Source organism: Gobius niger, assembly GCF_951799975.1.
Source record: "Gobius niger genome assembly, chromosome: 1".
Classification (NCBI taxonomy): domain Eukaryota; kingdom Metazoa; phylum Chordata; class Actinopteri; order Gobiiformes; family Gobiidae; genus Gobius; species Gobius niger.
The window spans coordinates 43760047-43780765 of NC_136852.1; the positions used below are offsets into that span (position 1 = coordinate 43760047).

A 20719-nucleotide genomic window follows, 5' to 3' on the forward strand; every position below is an offset into this window, starting at 1 on the left:
CCTCACACAGCAGAGGATCCACCGCTGCCAGAGCTCAGCCATGCATTCACAAGCTTTATACCATGGTCTGGGTGAATACTCGATTCTGATTGGCTGGTGGGTGCTAACAAGCGTGCATTATTTTCGTATAACCGCACACGTAGTCCGGTAGTTAAATCACTGGGATATCACTCCCCTGTGGGCATCGCCATAGCAACGCATGACACAGCTGAATCAGATAAACACGTAATTAGTGACTGACAGGAACGTATGAGATGGATTTTGTTTAATTTCAACGTTTTTGGCCAAAACAAAATGTTTGATAAATGTGAAGTAGAGGAGAGTGAGCAGCTTGGTTAGCTACTGTTAATAAAATATGAGCTTTCCATTTCTATTGAAAACGGTTAAGGCACTATTCATGATTTTCAGGCGTACATGAAATAATCCAGCATTTAAACATATTTGGCTGGATTAGTAAAGTCAATCATAAAAGTTTCAGTTCGTGGGGCTCTGGTGTAGGCGGACTCCACCGCAGCTGTTTCCATAAACAGTTGAGCTCGTTGAGCTAGCTAGCTAGCTTCAGGTTAAACAGCGTAAAAGTGAAATAACTCCTGCCCACGAGTGCCGCACATCGGTGTTTACTTCCACGGAAAAGTGCCCGGTTAGTCCTGTTGTGTTGTGATTCTGGCGATGCAGCGTGTGCTTATGTTGTTTGGTTGCGCCTGACTGAGATCCTCGTAAAAGCTGCGGAGAATGACTCGCTCTGAGACGAGCCTTCAGTGACCGGCTAATAATCCACAGAAAATAGTCCCGGTGGTCTGGCATAATTAGTGAGTTTAGTAAATGAAACTTATACTTATTATAAATGTTACGTTTGTGGGACCATGGTATAAGCGGATTAAACAACTCGGAGCCGTGCATTCGACGGTTATAATGCACTTCGCGGAGTAACACCACTCCGCTGCGCGTCGTGGTGTTCTTGACTCCGCGTCGTGCATTATAACCGTCGAATGCACGGCTCCTCGTTGTTTAATCCTTACGTAATACATAGATTTAGATGTAGTTTTAAAACATGTTTCAGCCATTTAGTAGCCCAACACAAACCATTTATTGCCTGCTACTAATTGGATGCAAATGAAACATCGATAAATGATAAAAAGAGAAGTATTCTGCAGTCTTTTGCATGTAATATAATCTCTCATTCTTCCTTTGCAGCTGTTGGACATAGTTTCCTTTCGCAAAGGACATCTTGGCTACAAATGATTCATTGTTAGTGGAAACTAAATCTAATTTGATTTATTGTTGTCCTTGGGCTGCGTTTTGAAACAAAAACATCTGAATGCCATAAATACACATTGTTTGCTAACATTCTACCACAAAAATAAAAGCAATCCATGTTTTTAATCTCATTTCATTAGAGAAACAAGAACCTTTGGGCGTTTTGCTTCAGCAGCTTTGCCTGTTATTGAATAACACACATAATTCACGCTTCAATAATACATTTGATTATTAATTATATGTCTGTCTGTGTTTCGGCTACTTTTTTTAGTACATTTATTTAGCAGAACAAACCATTTTCTTTCGATGCAATGCAAACCCGCAGAGGAACCTTTGTGGTCCGAGCCCCTGGTTTTACCCGGACGTCATTGCGCGGTGCACATGCTAACGGCTGCTAACACAACAGAAGCTGCTTCGCCATGGCAGAGGTACAGTTTGGAGCAATAATTGCCATTTTTCTTCTTAGTTGTCGAAACGTTTGGTTATTTGACCCACATTATTATCATTTAACATCCACTGGTCTCTAGTTAAACGAAGAAAAAGCCTTTAAACGAGAGAAACACCCCTGGCTTAGCTTCGAAGCTAGTCCATTAACAGGTTCTATCATCTGTTGCCTTGATGACAGATTGATACATGTTTTTTGAGACTTTTATTTACAAAGAGAGGAATTAAGATGAATATTTTCAAATATATGTCGGTGTGTTTTCTATTGAGACGGATAAATACGTCAAATCGCAAACTAACGAGAAAAGCAAGCGACGATGCCTTACCGTGTTGTGTAGTCACTAGTATGACTTAATGATTAAGTCAAATGCAAATAAAATGGATAATATATAGTTATTGGTGAACACTTAGTTATTGGTTGGCAATGTATTTCTTTGAAAGGAGAAGAGTGATTGTGCTGATACAATTCACATTTGGTGAATGCAGCACAGATTTATCCAGTGTCACCCTGAAGTTCACATTTTCACACAAAAAATGACGCCTAGATATTTGCACATTATATGGAAAGACACAACACAGAAATCTATTGCAGAGTTGTATAGAGTTCGGGAATGTGATGTCATATCGCTAAGCATTATGGGATTAGCAGTAATAATAAACTAATGGAGACTTTAAAAGTTAAAACACTGGAGTTATTGTTCACATTAAAACACTTGGACACCACAGTGAGTTAGGTGTATTTACCAGCAGTGACTCAGTAGTTAATGGAGTTGTTCCATGGCTTTTTTCTCCACTTTTTATACTGCTTTTAGCTAATGTTAGTCAATGGAAATGTATGCTGCAAACAGCTGCAAAGATGGCGGATCTCCATGGTAACAGTGGAATTTCCCGAACTCTATTGAATTTTTTGTGTGTGTCTCTCTGTGGAGCAAATGATTGGATGTGGTGATGTTGCTCTGATGAAATGTTTGTGCGTTTGTGTCAAGACTCACAGCCTGCAGGACATGAGGCAGCAGGCCACCGTGGCCTCCAAAGTGTTTATCCAGAGAGACTACACCCAGGGGACCATGTGCCAGTTCCAGACCAAGCTGCCGGCGGACCTCGAGGCCCGGGTGAGTGCACCGTGTCTGCGTCCACCGCCCGCAGAGAATTATAAATAAAAAAATAAGTACTTTTTTGAGATCTTCAGGAATGATTAAACATCACATCACTTTTGTAAAATGATGCAGACAATTCTTTAAAGATGCCTTTAATATTAATTAATATATTTTTTTGTAGTTTTTTTATCATGAAGATAAATCCACACCACTTGTAATACGATAAGATAAGATAATCCAATCTTTTATTGATCTCACAACGGAGAAATTCACTTGTTACAATCGGCATTCAATAAGATCACTCAGGGTGTGCAAAACAGACAGGAAATGTGCAAGCAGTTAAATAGTAGAAAAAATGAGGTAAAAGCAAAAATAGGGGGCGGAATTATAACAATAAGGAGATAAGAATAAATAAAAATAGGATAAAAATTAGAACAGATTATAAAAAGTAGAATATCGAGGTGCAACGTTTGCTGTCCTAGTGCAGGTTGTCAATAAGTGACGCTGGTACAGGGTATAAAGTAGCGCTGATACAGAGATTATTGCACGTAGTTTTGCAAAGGGGTTATTGCACATGTTACTAATACACATTTAAGTAAAAAATATGTAAACAAATTGGGGTATAATAGTATAAAAAGTAATCTTGAAATGAGTGACATTTCCTTTTAAATAGTAAAGTTGTCCTTGATTTTGAGACCCTAATCTGTCTGGGGCAAGATATTTACACTCAAATTAAGATCATTTCAAGTCATCGTAGTAAGATTTTTCATCTAGTTTTGAATGCGGTTATTTATTTGATCTTAAAGTAGCACTAAGTAACTTGTTTACCGTAATAAATCCTTTTCGTAGTCCCTCTGGGGGTAATGCAAGTGTTAATGGGATGATTGCGGGGTCTCTCATCTCCCGCTGGTGTCTCTGGCCAGAAAACCACAATTGCAACTCTCTTGTCTACGGGTCGGAGCCACCAATACACATTAATAGAATCACGAAGAAGAAGCTAACGGGCAAAGCTAACTGCGGGCTAGCACCACTTAAACAGTATTTACTGCCAAGTTTGAGTTACAAAAATGATCTCCATTGTGTAGTTGGATGTACAATATCCCTCTCTCCCTTTGTCTTTTCTGTCAGCGTAGTATTTACTCTCACGGACAATTAAGTAAAAAAACACAACATGCTACGACACCTGCAGCGCTTCTGGCCTCTAGCGGTATGAGTTACTTAGTACTGCTTTAATTTAGAGCTGAGTACTTTTTTTCCTGTTCAAACTGTGGAGTTTTTAGTTTTGGCCCAAACTCATTTCTAGCTCTCACAATCCCTCCTGATAATTGTTCAAGCAAATTAAATCCGCAAGTTTCACGCCTGTGTGCAGCTTTGAGCGGTGGCAAAGTGAAGAAAGGGGGACCACCCCCAAAATAAATGGCACTTATTTAGGTTCTACTTCTATCTTCGTTCACTTAATAAAAATTTCTGTGAAGTCAGTACAACAAGGTCTGTTTTTTTGCTGCCTTTACAACATACTCTGTGGTGGCAAAAATAAATGTCTTTGTAACAACAACAAACATCAGGTACTCCAGCTTTAAGTGTAAATATCTTACACCATTTCTTGAAATTAGACTCTCAAATCAAGGCCAAAAGTGCTTATTTCAGGAAAAGATTACTTATTTTGGGGTTGGAAAAACAGTGGGGAAATTGTTCGCCGCCTTAACCGAGCACCTTTTCTATAGTTTGACTTCAACCAAATCTAAAAGCTTCTTGAAAAAAGTGTCAAAATGGCGACAAAAAAAACGAGACGTAAAAGAGCATTGAAATGCATCAAAAGACAAAACCAAACACGTGACAAAAAAGTGATGAAAAGCAACAAAATGGTGACAAAAATGTAACAAAATAGAACCATTAATATGTCAAAAAAGTGACGACAGCGCAGGGAAAAAAAAATCAGTTTTGACGGTCTTAGCTTTCAAATTCGCCATTACACTTGCCTAGAGGCTGTAAGTTCCAGTCAAGAAACTATTAGATTTGGATAATGATGATTTGGAGAAAATGTGCTCGGTTAAGGCGGGAGTTAAGAGTTTAAAAACCGGGGGAACATCTGCAATTGTGGAAAAAGTGGGAGAAATAGGGAAATAATGGGGGAGAATGTAGTTTTGTAGTCTGGACAATCTGGACAATAATATTTTTGAGCAACAAATCAATGAAGATTCTGTTTGTCTGCAAAAAATACTGCTTCATCATCATTATCGAGAAAGTCCTCAAAGATATTGAGAGATTAATTTTTGTCCTTATCGCCCAGACCTGGGTAACACAGGGCTGTATACGACTTTGCCCTAACCTCGTAAGAAGTGCGTTAAAAGCCTTTCTAAAAGCTGCCTGTGACACTAAAGCCGTCCAAAGCCACATAAAAGTCTGTCTGAGAGGGCTGCGGCAGTAAAAGACACACCACACGTTTTAACGCAGTCTCTGGTAATTTTATCACTTCCCCATTGGATTAGTTAAAGCTTTACAAAAGTCATACGCGTCTCAAACATGGAAAAGGAATCTCAGACGAGCAAAGAGTGAGATAATAATGTGTGTGTCTTTCCCAAGGATACAACAACTGTTCCCAAAGCTCACTTCTTAACCTTTTCACTTGATTATTTTTCTTTCCATTCTAAAAACCGTCCGAGACTTTTCACACTATTGTCTTTTATATTGAAATCTCTGGCCCGCGTCGCTGCCCCTCAGGTCCTGTTTTACACTCGACATTCTTGTTTTACAAAGGTTTTCATGTTGGAACATCCCGAGCTCCGCGGACGATTATCCCCTGGCTGCAGATTTATTATTTTTGGTCGCGTTTGGCGCTTTAAATTCTTTGATTTGTTCCAGGAAACGTTGGAGAAAAGCACTGTGTGTTCTGAAAGGCGTTCGGCTGCCAGTGTCTCGCTCCATGACCTGTGTCTGATACTTATCACCTCATATAAAACCGAGCGCGCTGGAGTCTAGCAAGATTATCGCTCTATATTTATATGTTGTGACCTGAAAATGATGGGATTAATGTCATTTCAACCAAAATCATAATTGGAGTAAATCGCAAAGACGGCCTTATTTGTGGGGTTTTATGAAGCTACTTTTTTTTTAAATTGCAATTTCCCCTAAATCACTGAGGTTGAAGTATTTTCTTAGTGACACAGCCTTAAACAAAAACACATGTCACACTAGAAATGTGCTTATGTTCACGATTTTCCTAATTTTGCTCCATTTTTGTTTTAGTCCTGGTTTTGCATTTTTTAAAGTCTGGTTTGACTAAGGCTGGGTACCATCAAACAATAGTATTGGGAATTAAAAGGTACCACTGGTATTGAAATAATTAAAGTATCGAAAGCAGGTATATTACATATACATGTTATATTAAAAGATATTACATCTTTACTCTTTAGAGACCAAATTTGGATGCCTGTTATGCAATAAATAAACATTATTGTTCTGTTTTATGGTTCAAGATGACAACTATTTTAGTGCAGGTATGGAAAAAATATCGCTCAGATATTGGTATCATAAACCAAGTATCGTTAAAGTACTATTATTGAAATATAATGTAACGGTACCCAGCCCTAGTTTTTACATTATGTTGATGATTAAAGGGGTATTATTATTATGCAACATCAACTTTTTCGAGCTTTCTAAAATGTTTTAATGTCGTTCTCTCATCAAAGTTGTGTTTCGATCAATGGCCGCCATTAGCCGCCATTGCTGCAATACCTCCATCTAGTGGCTGCAGAAAAAGCTAGTTTTCCTCTAGAAAGCATTGCTCTTTACACACTTTAAACAACTTTATGGTGTCTTATTATGTTAAACTTTCTACAGCTATATATTGCGCCTGTGATAACGCTGGGTTAGGCACAATTAAAGAAACCTTTCGTAAGAGGAAGGAGGAGGTGGAGCTGACCAGTGCAGGACACCACGCTCTGACATAGGGACAAACCCAGGAGGCGGTGCACCATTTCAGAGGATCAGAGGATACAGAGGGAGCCAGCCAGGTTTCTTCCGAGTGCTACAGTTTCCCCGACCTCCAAGGTCATGCTGGTCAGGCTGACACACAGTGGCAGCAGCTCAGGACTGACACCTAAGCATAGTTTCATTGTACGCTTGCACAATGACAATAAAGCACTTACTTACTTACTTTAGAATTCTTGTATATTAACGAGGGCCTGACTTTGATTGACAGGCCTTAGCATCAGAGCTAAAGGCGGGGCACGGTTAGGACCGAACTACATGCCCTGCGAGAGTCGCAGTGAAGATTTCGCCTTTTGCCCTTTTTAGGAACATGCTGGGTCGGCGCAGGGTAGGAGGAGTCTGTAAATCCAACATGGATTCCCGCTTGAACGTAGTTATTAAAGTAAACGGGGAGGGGTGAGCAGACGATGTCTATTAATTTTTGCAATCTATGATTTGGACCGAGCCGCACATCTTGGAGTAATCTTTGAGTCTTCTCTGGTGGCAACAACTCCTTTTTTCCCCAAAAAAGCTCCACCTAAGATCCGACAGAATCAAGAAATGCTTGAAAGGGGAAGCCACAAAATCATAATGTTAGTTGTGTCCAAACTTCTGAACTTTTCTAACACATTTGTGGCACAGGGTCTGTTTATCGGCATTTTTCACAATTTACAGGGTCACTTTTCAGGGTCACTGTCACAGAAATGCCAGAAAACTCACCTACAAGTCCATAAAATAGTTCCATAATAAGATGCAATGTGTTTGTGTCTGAGTTTACAATATTGTCAGGTATACTGCCTTTAAGTAAAAATGCTTATCACAGCGTCACTAAGGCTGCTCGTGTTGAGCTGTGTTTTCTATATATTTTATGTGTTTGACATTATCACACAATACCAGGGAACGCACAACCCCTCTCCTGCAATTGCAACACTTGTCAAAATAAAAATATATATTATTATTTAATTATTAGATTTTTCCATCTTTTAAAAGTTTCCTTTGACCAAAACGACTGGATTTTAAACTGGATTTTTAAAAGTTGATTTTGATCTCGTGCGTGCATTCTTTCAGAGAACAGGCGATTGTCTAAAGTGTTTCACCGACAGATTTGAGCGGCCGTTTTGGACATCGACCTAAAAAGAAAAACATCGTCAGCTCCATCAGTGCAGCCCCTGAATCCAGCTCACGTCCATCAAACATCTGCCACAATTTCACACTGTTCCCGTGGCCCGCTTCGAGCCAGAAACCTGTTCACATTTATACAACTCCAGTTCAAAGACGTGTCCAAACTTAAAACAATAAAAGCGTATAGTTGTCACATTTTCTGGTCTTTAGGAAAGTCGTAAAAAACAGGAGAAATCACTAAATGTTGGACTGTTGCACTTTTTATGGATTGGCTTTTCCTTATTTTCAACACTATATATAAATGATTCTCATTGACGACATTATAACTATGAAAGAACATGTGGGCGGGACACCGAGGTTGCGAAACAATTTTGACGCAATGATTTTTTTACATTTCTGATTGAATTTGCTGTATTTTTTATTGAAAACTGCATATTTTAGTGAAATTAAGCCAAACATCAAATTACAGTATCCAAAGAAACCAGATTTTAAATGTTTTGCGCCTTAAATTATTATAAATACTAATTTCAATGTCGAGATGGGGGTCCTGAGATGTTGGTGGAGTGATTTTGGGGGTCACAGCCTGAAAAGTATGGGAACCCCTGATATAGGAGACACAAAAGGATGAAAGAACTCAAAATACGTTTTAAATTCTTCCAAATTGCTACTCTTTATTTTTGGCATTTTGTCAATGAGCTTCATAAAGCAGCCACTTGGTTTAACAGTCTGTGAAACCAAAACCGTTCCTGGTGACGACATTGTGAAACACGTTTAGAAAATGTCAAAGCGGTAATCCAAGCTATTTTTGAAGAATTTATTTCAACTTTTTTTGTTCAAGCATGATTCCGATGTGTCCATTCCTAAATGAATGTCTTCAGTCAGAATCTACAATGTTAAATGTCTTCAATTTAAAAAAAAGCCAAATACATAAAGAAGCGTTTCCAAACTTTTGATGGGAGTTTGCTTATAAAAAACATAACTGGAGTAGGATTTACATTTAGCTGTGGGCCATTCCCACGACAGACAGTTTATAGGTGAAGACACACACACAGTCCTTAGCCAGTGTGCTGGATCAAAATGTGATGCTAGTAAAGAAATGGCAAAAACTGTTTGCTCATCAGCTTTTTTAATAGCTCGCCACAATGACGTTTTGGGAGCGAAAGGCCCTTATTCAGACGAAGGGGGTCCTGAAAAAAGGGCCTTTCGCCCCAAAACGTCACTGTGGTGAGCTGTTAAAAAAGCTGATGAGCAAACAGTTGTTTGGAGTTTTCGCTATTTCTTTACTGTCATTCCCACGACAGCACTTCTCTCTCATACCGTCTTTTCTTTACATTGACATCATTTGAATTTTCGAAATTGACTTTTTCTAAGCTGAGGTAAATGTGCAGGAAGAATCCACTTTTAAAGCGTCACAAAAAGATGGATCCCATTCCCAAATGTCCCATCAGTCCCGTCAGAGGAAGCCCACATATCAGTGTCTTGATGTTTGGACCTTGTTGTGTGTCTCACAGATTGATAAGCAGCAGTTCGAGGAGACGGTGAGGACGCTGAACAACCTCTACGCCGAAGCAGAGAAAATCGGGAGCCAGTCTTTTATCGAGGGATGTCTGGCCTGCCTCACAGCGTACGCCGTCTTCCTGTGCATGGAGACGCACTACGAGAAGGTGATTCCCCCTGCAAGTTTCATCCATCCCTCAAACTTCAAATGGAAATTGGAAAAGTAAATTAACATTTGTGTCTGAATAGCAAATGACAGAATTGATTTTGTGCGTTGCAGGTTTTAAAGAAAATCGCCAAGTTCATCCAGGAGCAGAACGACAAAATCTACGCCCCGCGAGGTCTGCTCCTCACCGACCCCATCGAGAGAGGACTCCGAGTCGTATCCTTTTTATATTCGGTAAATGGTCTCAGCTTACAAAGCGCTTTCCCAGTCACACTCTCACTCATACACCAATGTACGCAGACACTCGGAAGTGGCTCGGTGCTCGACTCGGCGCTTTGTTGCACCCTTAGTCTGTTCTCGTTTGGGTCAAGGGAGCCGACACTAGCGCCACTCTTCACTCAGCTCCCAAACTGCCATTTTTCTCCACCGAACCCATTTATTTTAGCCGTTTACCAGAAATCCACTTTGCCTCCGTGTAGGGCCGCCTTATAAAAGCTCCAGATAAAAGTGCGTATGTAATCCATAGCATCTGCATGAAATCAGCCGGCCCTCCTCTTCCTGGCTGCCGCTGGATGGCTGTTCGACTGCGGGCTGAGTCAACGTCCCAATTAATCCACGCAGGAGATTTGAGGCCCGACCGAATCGGGCTGAAATTGTTAGCAGGCTGCCGCTTTGGTCTCCAATTCTCGGCTATGATTTAATTTTATAGCGATCTGCGATACCTCTCCAGCGCGTCGGCCGGCGTGCCGAGGTGACGTGTGCCAAAACGCGGGGGGAAGTTGTCGGTACGAGGGGGTTAGCAATAGCGTAATGTGGTAGTCAGGACCACACTGGATTTGGACCAATGTATTGAGAGCATGAATAGGCTTAGCAATAAGGCTTCATATTAAATTTTAATGAGGGACTTTTCCAGTAAAAGTGTGATGAAATTCAAGGTTTTATCAAGGTTAGGGTAGACTTTATTGCCCCCATAAGAAAATGTCTTTGCTGTATTTTGACCCATTGTTCATTGATGCTGAAGGGGTTTGAAAAGGTCAGGGGCAGTGAGTGACGACACTTTTTACATTAATATGAGTGACGAGGGATTTAGAATTGTCCAACTCCTATGTCCTTTTTAGCCCTGGGATGATACAGTCAGGTCCATACATATTGGGACATCGATTCAGTTGTCATCTTTTTGGCTCCCACAAAAGATTTGAAATGAAACACCCAAGATGTGCTTAAACTGCAGACTTTCAGCTTTAATTTGAGGGTATTTACATCTAAATCAGATGAACGGTGTAGGAATTACAACCGTTTGTATGTGTGCCTCCCGCTTTTTAAAGGACCTCAAATTAAAGATGAAAGTCTGGAGTTTAAGCACATCTCGGTTGTTTCATTTCAAACCTTTTTTGGTGGTTTATAGAACCAAAAATATGAGAATTGAGTCAATGTCCCGATATTTATGGGCCTGACCGTGGGCTTGTATCTTCACCATCTGTACATCTTTTCTTACTTTTACTTTATTGTATTTTATTTTATTTTATTTTTTTACAAAAGAATATAGTATTTCATTGTGTCTCATGTTTATTGCAACGTGTGTTTTGTTTAAGACATGGTTTAGTTCTTTTGAAGCAAAGGATTATTGTCATTCTTAAGCTTTAGAGTTAGTCATAAAATGGTGCTAAATATATCATTTATTTCTTGTCATATTTTTGTGCCTCAATAATCAAACTTCTGTTTCTGCGACAACATTTTTCAGTTTTAATCCACTTTGGCTAAAAGTGAAACTGCCGTGGCTCTGATTAGGGTTGCAAAATTTTCCAAAGGAATTTATGGGAATTAATAGATACACGGGGAATTAACACACCTGAAGGTTGCTTCTTTACTGCATAAATGTTGGATTTTATGGTTTTACACTGAAATATTTGTCTCAGCAGAGATGAAAAGTCTCAATGAAAACACCTTGACTGTGTCTGACATCAGGTTCTGAACAGGACAGTGTTTTAGATTGTGGTCAATGTAAAGAGCTTTTGGATATTGACTCATTTCATGTTTGTTTCATCTCACAAATATGTTAGTGCAGTTTTACAACATTGTTTGAATTGCACGTTTCATGGTTCAAAAAGATAATGTGTAGCTAATAGTTAACAACTAGCTAATAGTCAACAAAAAATGCAAAAATATGGTTTTTTAAGCATTTTTGATCATTTCTAAGTTCACATTGAACGTTTCCGGAAATTTATCGGGAATTTTCAGCCCATTTGCAACCTTAGCTCTGAGGTGCAGCAGCGGGAGAGGCAAATAACATGCATTTTTCAGTTAATAAATACTGAATTAATAATGAAAGTTTTTGTGCCAAAGAAAGCTTTATCCCCGCACACCCAGAATTCAGAAACACGAGCGGTCAGACCAGTTCTCCTGGAGAAAAATTGGAATTGAAAAACAAGCGTACTCAATTTACAATACTAAATCTCAGTCAGGATCTTGGTCCCGAGCTCAGGTTTTGGGCAAACGTATTGGAGGCAAATATACTGTCCAAGCCTTAAAGCAATACTAAGTAGCTCATGCCCCTAGAGGCCATAAGTGCCACTGCAGGTGATGTTTTTTTACTCATTAATTGTCCGTGAGAGTAAATACTACGCTGACAGAAAAGATAAAGGGAGAGAGGGATATTGTACATCCAGTTACACAATGGAGATAATTTTTTTCACTCAAACTTGGCTGTAAAAACTGTTTAAGCGGCGCTAGCCCGCAGTTAGCTTTGCCCGTTAGCCTGTTAGCTTCTTCTTTGTGATTCCATTAATGAGTATTGGTGGCTCCGACCTGGAGGCAGGAAAGTTGCAATTGTGGTTTTCTGGCCAAAGACACCAGGGGGAGATGAAAGACCCCGCAATCATCCCATCAACACTTGTATTACCTCCTGAGGGACTACGGAAAGGATTTATTCAGGTAAACAACTACTTACTTAGTACTGCTTTAACACATAAAAAAAAGCAACAAACTAGAGAAGGGATACATTTAGTCCCCGGGCCGTAGTATTCCCACCTCTGCCCTAACTGGGGGGTTATCGTACAATGCATTTTTAGTTTTTTGGGGGAAATCCTGCGCAGACACTGGAAGAACATGCAAAGCCCGCGCAAAGAATGCCCCACACGGTTCGGAAATGGAACCCAGGAGGATATTATTCTTGGATGAATGATAAGTTTATGTTCTCCAAATGTGTACTAGCCTTGACAAAATGTTTCCAGATTGAGGTCACCATTTTTGAAGACCGAAGCCTGACGAGATAAAAGCTGCCAAAGGTAAAGCCTCAACTTTGTGTCACCGTTATATTTATGGTCGTAAAGACGCCGGCACAGCAAATTCCAAACGTATGCTGACTTGACAAAATTTCAAACAGCCTTTTCTTGTACGTGTGGAGTGAAAAGAATGATTATTCAACACTGGAGTCCCCCAGAAGCAGAGCAGTAACGTTCCTAAATTCTGCACCAAAGTGAGTTGTTGTATTTGGCGGGAGCAGCATCCCACAGTCCCTCATCGACGGACACGGGGGCTCCTCACAGCGGCGAGGTCCATGTTTAAATTCATCAGGAGCCGCACACAGTCTGTCCCGGTCTGGAATGTGTTAACAGAGTTTTATAAGTATCTGTTGAGAGAAGAGGAGCTGGAGATGGGCCCAGAGAATACAACAAGCTGATCATTATAACTCAAAGTACTGCGACTGCGGGCCGTGGGCCAGTCTTACACAGGAACACACCTCGATGTACCTGAAGAAGTTATGGTTGGTCAGGGCGCATCGCGACTGCTTCTCTACAAGTTGATACGGGCCTAATTCAATCCTGGATCTTGTGGGGCCTTTCCGTTCACTTATTCTCACTGGTTTCCTCCGGTTGCACTAGTTTTCCACATTAAACAAAGGGGAAAAGTGGGAGAAAGTACATTTGTAATTGTTAGTTGTGATCCAGACTCATTGCTAACTTTCCTAGTGCATTTTTATGCATTCCTATTACCGTAATTTCCGGACTATAAACCACCACTTTTTTCACACACGTTGAACCCTGCAGCCTTTAAAGAGTGCAGCTTATTCATAGATTTTTATGGTCAGACTGAATGTATTATGATCATACAAGTGCTTTAATTCAAGTGAGTGGGTGCATGTTTGGACGAAGCCCACTCATCTGCACAATATCTCAGGCTTTATCTCTGTCTGCAATGTCAGCTGCACACAGGACGCCCTCCTGCACCTGTAGCGTGGCTTCGGGTGCAAAATAAATGCAATTAATTTTCTCACAGCTGAAATATTAAAGGAACAGGACACCTGTCCATACTGTTTTTCCATACTGAGATGTGTTCTTACCTGAGCTTAGACGAGTTGATGCGTACCTGTCCGGGCTGTGTGCGTGCCCGTGGAAGAGCGCGATCGCTTCTAACTTCACCCCTGTTTGGAGCCATAGGAATACATTGGGAGAGGCCAAATGCTAACAATATCTTTGGTCGTTTTGCGTGACTGAGGGCACGCACAAAGACCAGACAGGTACGCATCAATTCGTCTAAGCTCAGGTATGAACATATTTGAAGTATGTAAACACGGTGGCCTGTTCCTTTAGGGAGAAGCAAAAGCATGGATTAAATGCACCGAAAGTCTGCCTCGAATGATTCACCACAGATCCAGCTAAAGTTTATAAAAGTAAATGTACCTGTTGGCCACCGTTTCTCTGGACAATTTGACAGCACACCAAACGTCCTGCATTACCGGTGGCTTAGTGACAATTGTGACCTACAGTACGGGTCAAAGGTTTGGAAACACTTTTTTAATGTATTCTATTTCCATGGTAGATTCTCTCTGAAGCCGTTCATTTATGAGAGAACACATACGCCATTGTGTTTTAAACATAAAAAAACCCTTGACATAATTGTTCCAAGTGACTGCCTCTCGCTTTGATCACTGCTTTACTTTGACATTTTCTCAGTTAGCTTCACGATGTCGTCACAGAAATGGTTTTGACTTCTCAAACATGTTAGAAACTATCTCAGAAGACGACCTTATGAAGCTCATGGAGAAAAGGCCAAGAATAAAGGGCGGCAATTTGAAATAATTTAGAATATAAAACATATTTGTTTTTGTTTCCTTCTTAATCCCATGTGTTCATTCATAGTTTATCGCCTTCAATGAGAATCGTAGTGTGTTAATTAATAATGCTGAAAAAAAAGAAAAGCCAAGACATAAAAAGTGTTTCCAAACTTTTGACCTGTACTGTATATTCAGGTGCGCTCAATAGTCCGAACATTACGGTAATTCAAAAAGCAACAAGCTGCTAGTTCACGATTTAAAAACTTTTATAGCACACCCAAGTCCTTTTTCCACAAATGTCTGCTTTTACAATACACTGAAGGACAAAATCGATTTTCCACTTCCAAAAAAACATCTGGTCCTTTTATAATAAAGTAATAATGCATTGTTGAATTCACAGCAGTATTAAAACACTCAACACTGTTAAGCAACATCTTGCCTTGTTCCTTCACTCAGCATTCTCGCAGCCTGGGGCAGGCTGACTGAAAAGTTGGTGCAAGTGTAGTTTATGGTTCCTCTGACCATCATGAATCAGTTAATAATTAAATAAAATGTATTTATAAATTCCTCCTCAAATCCCGAATGCTCCCGGATCACAGTTCATTATGAGCCGGGTCAGAACTCGTACTCACTTTATCTTGACTAAAGTGAGGATCTTGGTGGACCGCTCTGTTCTTTCAGTGGCTCATTTTTCTTCAGTCCTGAGCAAAGCCAGTCCTCGCTCTTGGCCCAGGTTTGGAGTCTGGATCAGCTGCGCAGAGACCACACTCACAACGAACCAAACCAAGGACAGGCCCATCACAAGCACTCGGCTCACAGTTCACTTTCCTTCCCCGACGTCTGATAAGGCCTGGAAATATCAGCTCGTAGCAAACCTATGTTGAAATACTGTCGTTGAAAGGACACACGATTGTAAACTGCAAATCATAGCGGCTGCACTTAATTAGGTAACGCTTGACCCACAACCTACAGGAGCGGAACAGGGATTGTGAGTGTTTCGACTGCCAAAACTGAACCGCTCCATGTAAAAAGGCCAAGACCAAGTCGGAGCAGTTTGCTTGTTGAACCAGTTTTAGGGGGTGGGCAAAGAGACGCAACTACTTGATGATTAGATAAGAAGAATTCTCTCTCGAGCAAATTCCACAAGGCTAAAAGCATAACATTTGTCATATTTAACCGAGCGCTGACCTGTTTGGGCGTCTGTTAATTTTAAGAATGTATTTTAATTTAGTTTTAGTCAAGATTCAGTCAAATAATTCCCTTCTTGTTTTAGTCGACTGAATCTGATATTCATTTGCATTTACAATATTTATTATAATCTTATTTAATGGTGGTCCTCTGCTTCATGTTGGTTCTCCGCATGGACAAAGCACTGACCTGTTCCTTTGGCGGTGAATTTAAATTATGCGAGTTTTAAACTGTCATTGGACATTTGGATGATTTTAGTCTCCTCTTTTCATTTTTATTTACTCATAAATTTGTTTGGTGAAATCATCTGGGCGTTTTAGTCATAGTTTTAGTCTCATAAACAACTTTTAATTTAGTTTTAGCCTAATTTTTGTCAGCAAAAAATCAATTTGACAAAAATTATGATGTAATAATTTAGTCGACAAAATGAACACTGGCGTTTTCTGTGAGAATGGCAGCTTAAAGTAGAATGTCATGCAAAATGGACTTTCTGGAGGTTTAGACTGTGTTTCAATGTTGTTCCCTAGTCAAAGACAGACCTGGGGTAGTATTTTAGAACATTCACGCAGTTTTGAGTTCATCCTCGGACAAAGCTGTCGAATGTAGCTGTTTCTTCTTCTACGGTGTCAGCGCCTCGTTCTGTACTTCCTGATTGCACTCGCGTCATTATTCAAACCCCAAAAATGTCCTCCACATTTTTAAAGCCCATAATCTAACATTATCGAGCCAGTCTGTGCTCAAAGTGTGTTTATCACGCACTGCTGGAGCTGCTCACACACCGTATCCAACCTGGAAGTTCTTTTTTAAGAAAATTATTCCTATAGCTGCCAGCAGGAGGAGTCAAGATTTTCACCAGCTCTTTTGCGTGCATTTCATTGCACTATTTAATTCTTACAGAGACATATTTTCAAATAATAAAATGTAAAAAACATCAGTTGAGGCTCCCAACATAAGGTTTTTAAGTCTAAACTTAAGCTCCGTAGGCTATGCATGACATGTCCACTTTAATGTTGAGCTACTATGACTATTAAAACAAAGCAACACAGCTGATTCCTGTTTTCCGCACTTGCTCCAAGGATAAAATTGATGCATCTATTGTTTGGAAGTATTTAGAAAGCGCCTAACTCCTTGGACTCGATGAAGAGTTGTTAAAATATCATATAGAGGGGCAGAGAGGCGGATAACCAATAACCTTAGCGTACAACAGGAAGTAGTTCTTGCTCTGCATTAACTGGCATAAATGACGCCCTCAGTGCTTGCTGCTTGATTATTACAAAGCGAACTGGAGCGTTTTTCCCCCTAAAAGGCGCTTCAAATGCAAACCAGCAGGTGGCGGGCTCCCCTAATCAAACTGGTCTCAAGTGACCCGCAAAAGTCAAATACTTTCCCCCAAATTGTGCGCCCCTAACTGTTGCTAAACCAATACAAGAATGCATGCATTTCTCAAGTTTTTTATGCGTGACGAATGGAAGTGGAAACGGATCAATATTAAAGTGATTGTCACAAGGTTACTATCGACTTGTGCACACTTGTAGTTTTATGTGATATCACGAATAGAAAATCTCACACTCTCCATCACGGCCTTGGCTTTCTCTCCTCCGGTTTCACGCTAACAGCTCACAGTCGATCCCCGGTGTCCACAGCGATCTGGCCCGCCGTCCCGATCGAAGCTGTGTTTATGTTGGAGAGTAACGGATATGACTTACAAGGCCAAGGAGCACAATGGTAATGAAGTGCAATGATGGCGTTTCAATCACGACGTAAAGCTCTCGGGCATCTCACCAGCAACGCATAGGGGCACATTTAGACCCTTGTTATTGAAATATCATCACTTTTCTCCAAATACTGCAGCCTGATTAGATGTCGTTGGCTCTATAACCTATAATAGAAAGCCAAAAGGAGGGAATGTTAAATGATGTGCAATGATACACAATGCAAAGCTATTAGGCTCCTTCCCAACTCTGCATATGGTATGTTTAGACTTGTAGTATTGACGCGTTTTCAGAAACTTCTCTCTGATTAGAAGTTGTTGGCCCAATAACTGGTGTTAGAGTGCCAACACAAAGACGTTAAATTATGTGCAACAGTAATGGTTCTTCACAAAGAAAATCAGGCACCAAACCAAACGTGTGGGGAAAATTTAGAGCTGTTATTTTGTAAATGTATCTTTTCAAATGTGCTACGATGTGTATTTACTGAGGTAAGCGTAACATCTGTATATTTAACTCAAAAAGAAGAAAAAAAGTCAATGCAAAAAATAATATCGCAATATTTGTGAGGGGTTTCTTGATAATGATGTTGAAGTGATATGTTTATCAAACAGAAATCTGCAAAAATCTAAAGGAGGATTCACATCAATCTGACTCACTGTTTGGGGGCGGGGCGACTATTCGTCTGCTCAGTTTTCCTTTCGTCTGCTCCCGTCTCACCTGCTCAGAGCAACATAGACACTGAAGCGACCTGAACCCGAGCCCGACAGCTGCACAGTAGGGATGGACGGATCGATACCAAAGTATCGATATATTGATACCAAACAGCTACTTTTTACGTATCGATATTGGGCAAAAAGTATCTATACTAATTTGCATATGTAAAATAAAGGCGGGGCAGCGATTATCAACACAAAAGGATGATTTATTTCTTTGTTCTGAGCCAAAACAGTCACAACAGCAAAGGATTGAACTGAGCCAGTCATATCATTCTGGTTTAGGTTCTATTTGTCATTTAAGTATTAATTTTAAATGTTGTTTATGTATTTAATTTCACATTAACATTGTTTAATTAACCAGTTAAAGTAATATAATTTGAATTGACCAATTAATTATACAAAACAACCAGTTTTAGAAATGTATATTGATTGAAATACATTCACCCATATGAAATGACCAGTATCGGTATCGAAAAAAAAGAAGAAGAAGATGATCTTTATTTATATAGCGCCTTTCACAGACATGGTCACAAAGCCAAAAGTATCGGTATCGTATCGATTCCAAAAAATGTGGTATCGCCCATCCCTACTGCACAGTGCGCATGATGTTTGTAACATGCGTTTAGTAGTAAATTATAAATAAAATGTCTCGGCCCCCGTTCAGATAGTTGTCCAGACTACAAAAGGGCAGGGAAAAAACTAATTTGTCCAAGTCTCACCCATTTTTTCACCTCAATGCCTTCCCCAATGCTACACCCTCATTTAGTTTTCCCTTTTTTTCCCTTTACTCCGCCCCCCATTTGAAACAAAGTTGTTCACCTTTCATGACATTGGAGATAAATTTGAAATTTAAATTTGCATATCTTCCAATCAGCAATTTTTATATTAACTTGTAAGATTTATGTTTAAAGTTGATGTAGGAGGGCTGATATAAAAGGTGAGAATTACAAAGAATACGCCATAAATCTTAATAGAAGTGTACATTGCACATCTTTAACTGGGACATTTGCATCGGAGAGGAGCGCAATGAGCTGACCGAACATAAAACAAAGGGAGAACACCCGAACACTGTCATACTTGCAACACCAGTGATTTATTAAAACATTTTGGCCTTCGCTGACAGAATAAACTGTACAGTCAGATAGTAGAGTAAATATAACAGAGAACTAACCACCTTTGCCAACGATGCATAAACCAACATTTCCAATAATCCTTTGATGAAATCCACTGCCATGCAAGTATCCCGTTACTCATCAGATAAACTGCTTTCAAAAACTGCTCCCTGGCTTTTTGATGAGGTGCTGTTGGCTCGGGTTGGGAACAGTCTAGACTCACTGGAGCATCCCGGGTCGAAGTTTATTAATAAGAGAATACAACTGGAGATCTGCTCTTTGTCTGATTCACAAACGCCGCCAAAAGAAAAGTGTGCCGTCCAAAACTCGGACGTCTTTACTGCCCGAAATCAATGCCATACAGCAAAAGAATTCCCAGACTTGTTTCTCGAAATTGTAACATTCTCTTTGTATCTGGATCACATAAAATGATTAAATGTTTTGTTTTGTAGTTGCCGAAGTCCATCTCTGTCGTGTACCGTCTGTTGAAGACCATGAACCTGCTCAAAAGACGACATCGGCTCTGCACAAGCTGCGTATCTACAATCTATTTATACTGTAACCCAGACTACCTTCTGCATGACCCCAATGACAGTATTTTACACCAACACTTTGCTTTTGCCAGTGGAGTAAAGATGAGTCCATCCATACTAACACTTTATACACCGGTCAGCTATAACGTCACGACTTGCTAATGCGGGTCATGAGCTGCACAAAACTGGAGTTGTTCCGATACCAGTTTTCATTTATTATCAGTTCGACCTAATGTTTAGGTTCTGTGTCGTTGCCGATACCGAGGACCAGTCCCGATAACACAGGGGTGTGCATAAAAACGACCGCGAGGCTTGTCAAAAGAGTTTAAGGCCAAGAGCACATGGCTACTTACTCAAAATGTGTGTGTTATGTCACCTTGCGTCAATTCAACTTCAACATCCACTCTAAAGATTGAATGAAGGCATCAAAAAGATAACGAGGTGAGGATTATTCTTTGTTTTTAAACCTTGCAAAGCTTCGACAGCCAGTTTTGAAGGAGACATATCAGATCAACTATTTTTGATCTTTAAATTAGAGGTCGACCGATATGGGATTTTCTAAGGCCAATGCCCATGTTTTTGTCAGCGTTAAACTGTGACAGCAGAGGGCGCTTTACTCGGCAAGTTGGTCTAATTTATTCAGGGACCAGCTCCCCTTAGCAGCTCCCCTTAGGCCTAGGAAGTTGTGGGAGGGCTCATTTTAATAATAATTTTAATGCATCGGTTTTATACAGCGCTTTTCTGGACACTCAAAGACGCTTTACATTGCACTATTCATTCACTCCATACTCTGTTGTGGTAAGCTACTATTGTAGCCACAGCTGCCCTGGGGTAGACTGACGGAAGCGAGGCA

General features: G+C 40.2%; 1 protein-coding gene across 1 annotated transcript; it reads left to right on the forward strand.

Moving 5' to 3' along the window:
* Window positions 1-1621: 1621 nt before the first annotated feature.
* LOC306972450 (golgin subfamily A member 7-like) lies at window positions 1622-20363 on the forward strand. Its single transcript, XM_079569059.1, has 6 exons — window positions 1622-1685; window positions 2688-2813; window positions 9401-9553; window positions 9667-9768; window positions 12783-12836; window positions 19786-20363. Exons 1-5 carry the CDS (start codon window positions 1677-1679, stop codon window positions 12822-12824), a joined length of 432 nt encoding a protein of 143 aa, XP_079425185.1. The 5' UTR covers window positions 1622-1676; the 3' UTR covers window positions 12825-12836; window positions 19786-20363.
* The last annotated feature ends 356 nt before the right edge of the window (window positions 20364-20719 follow it).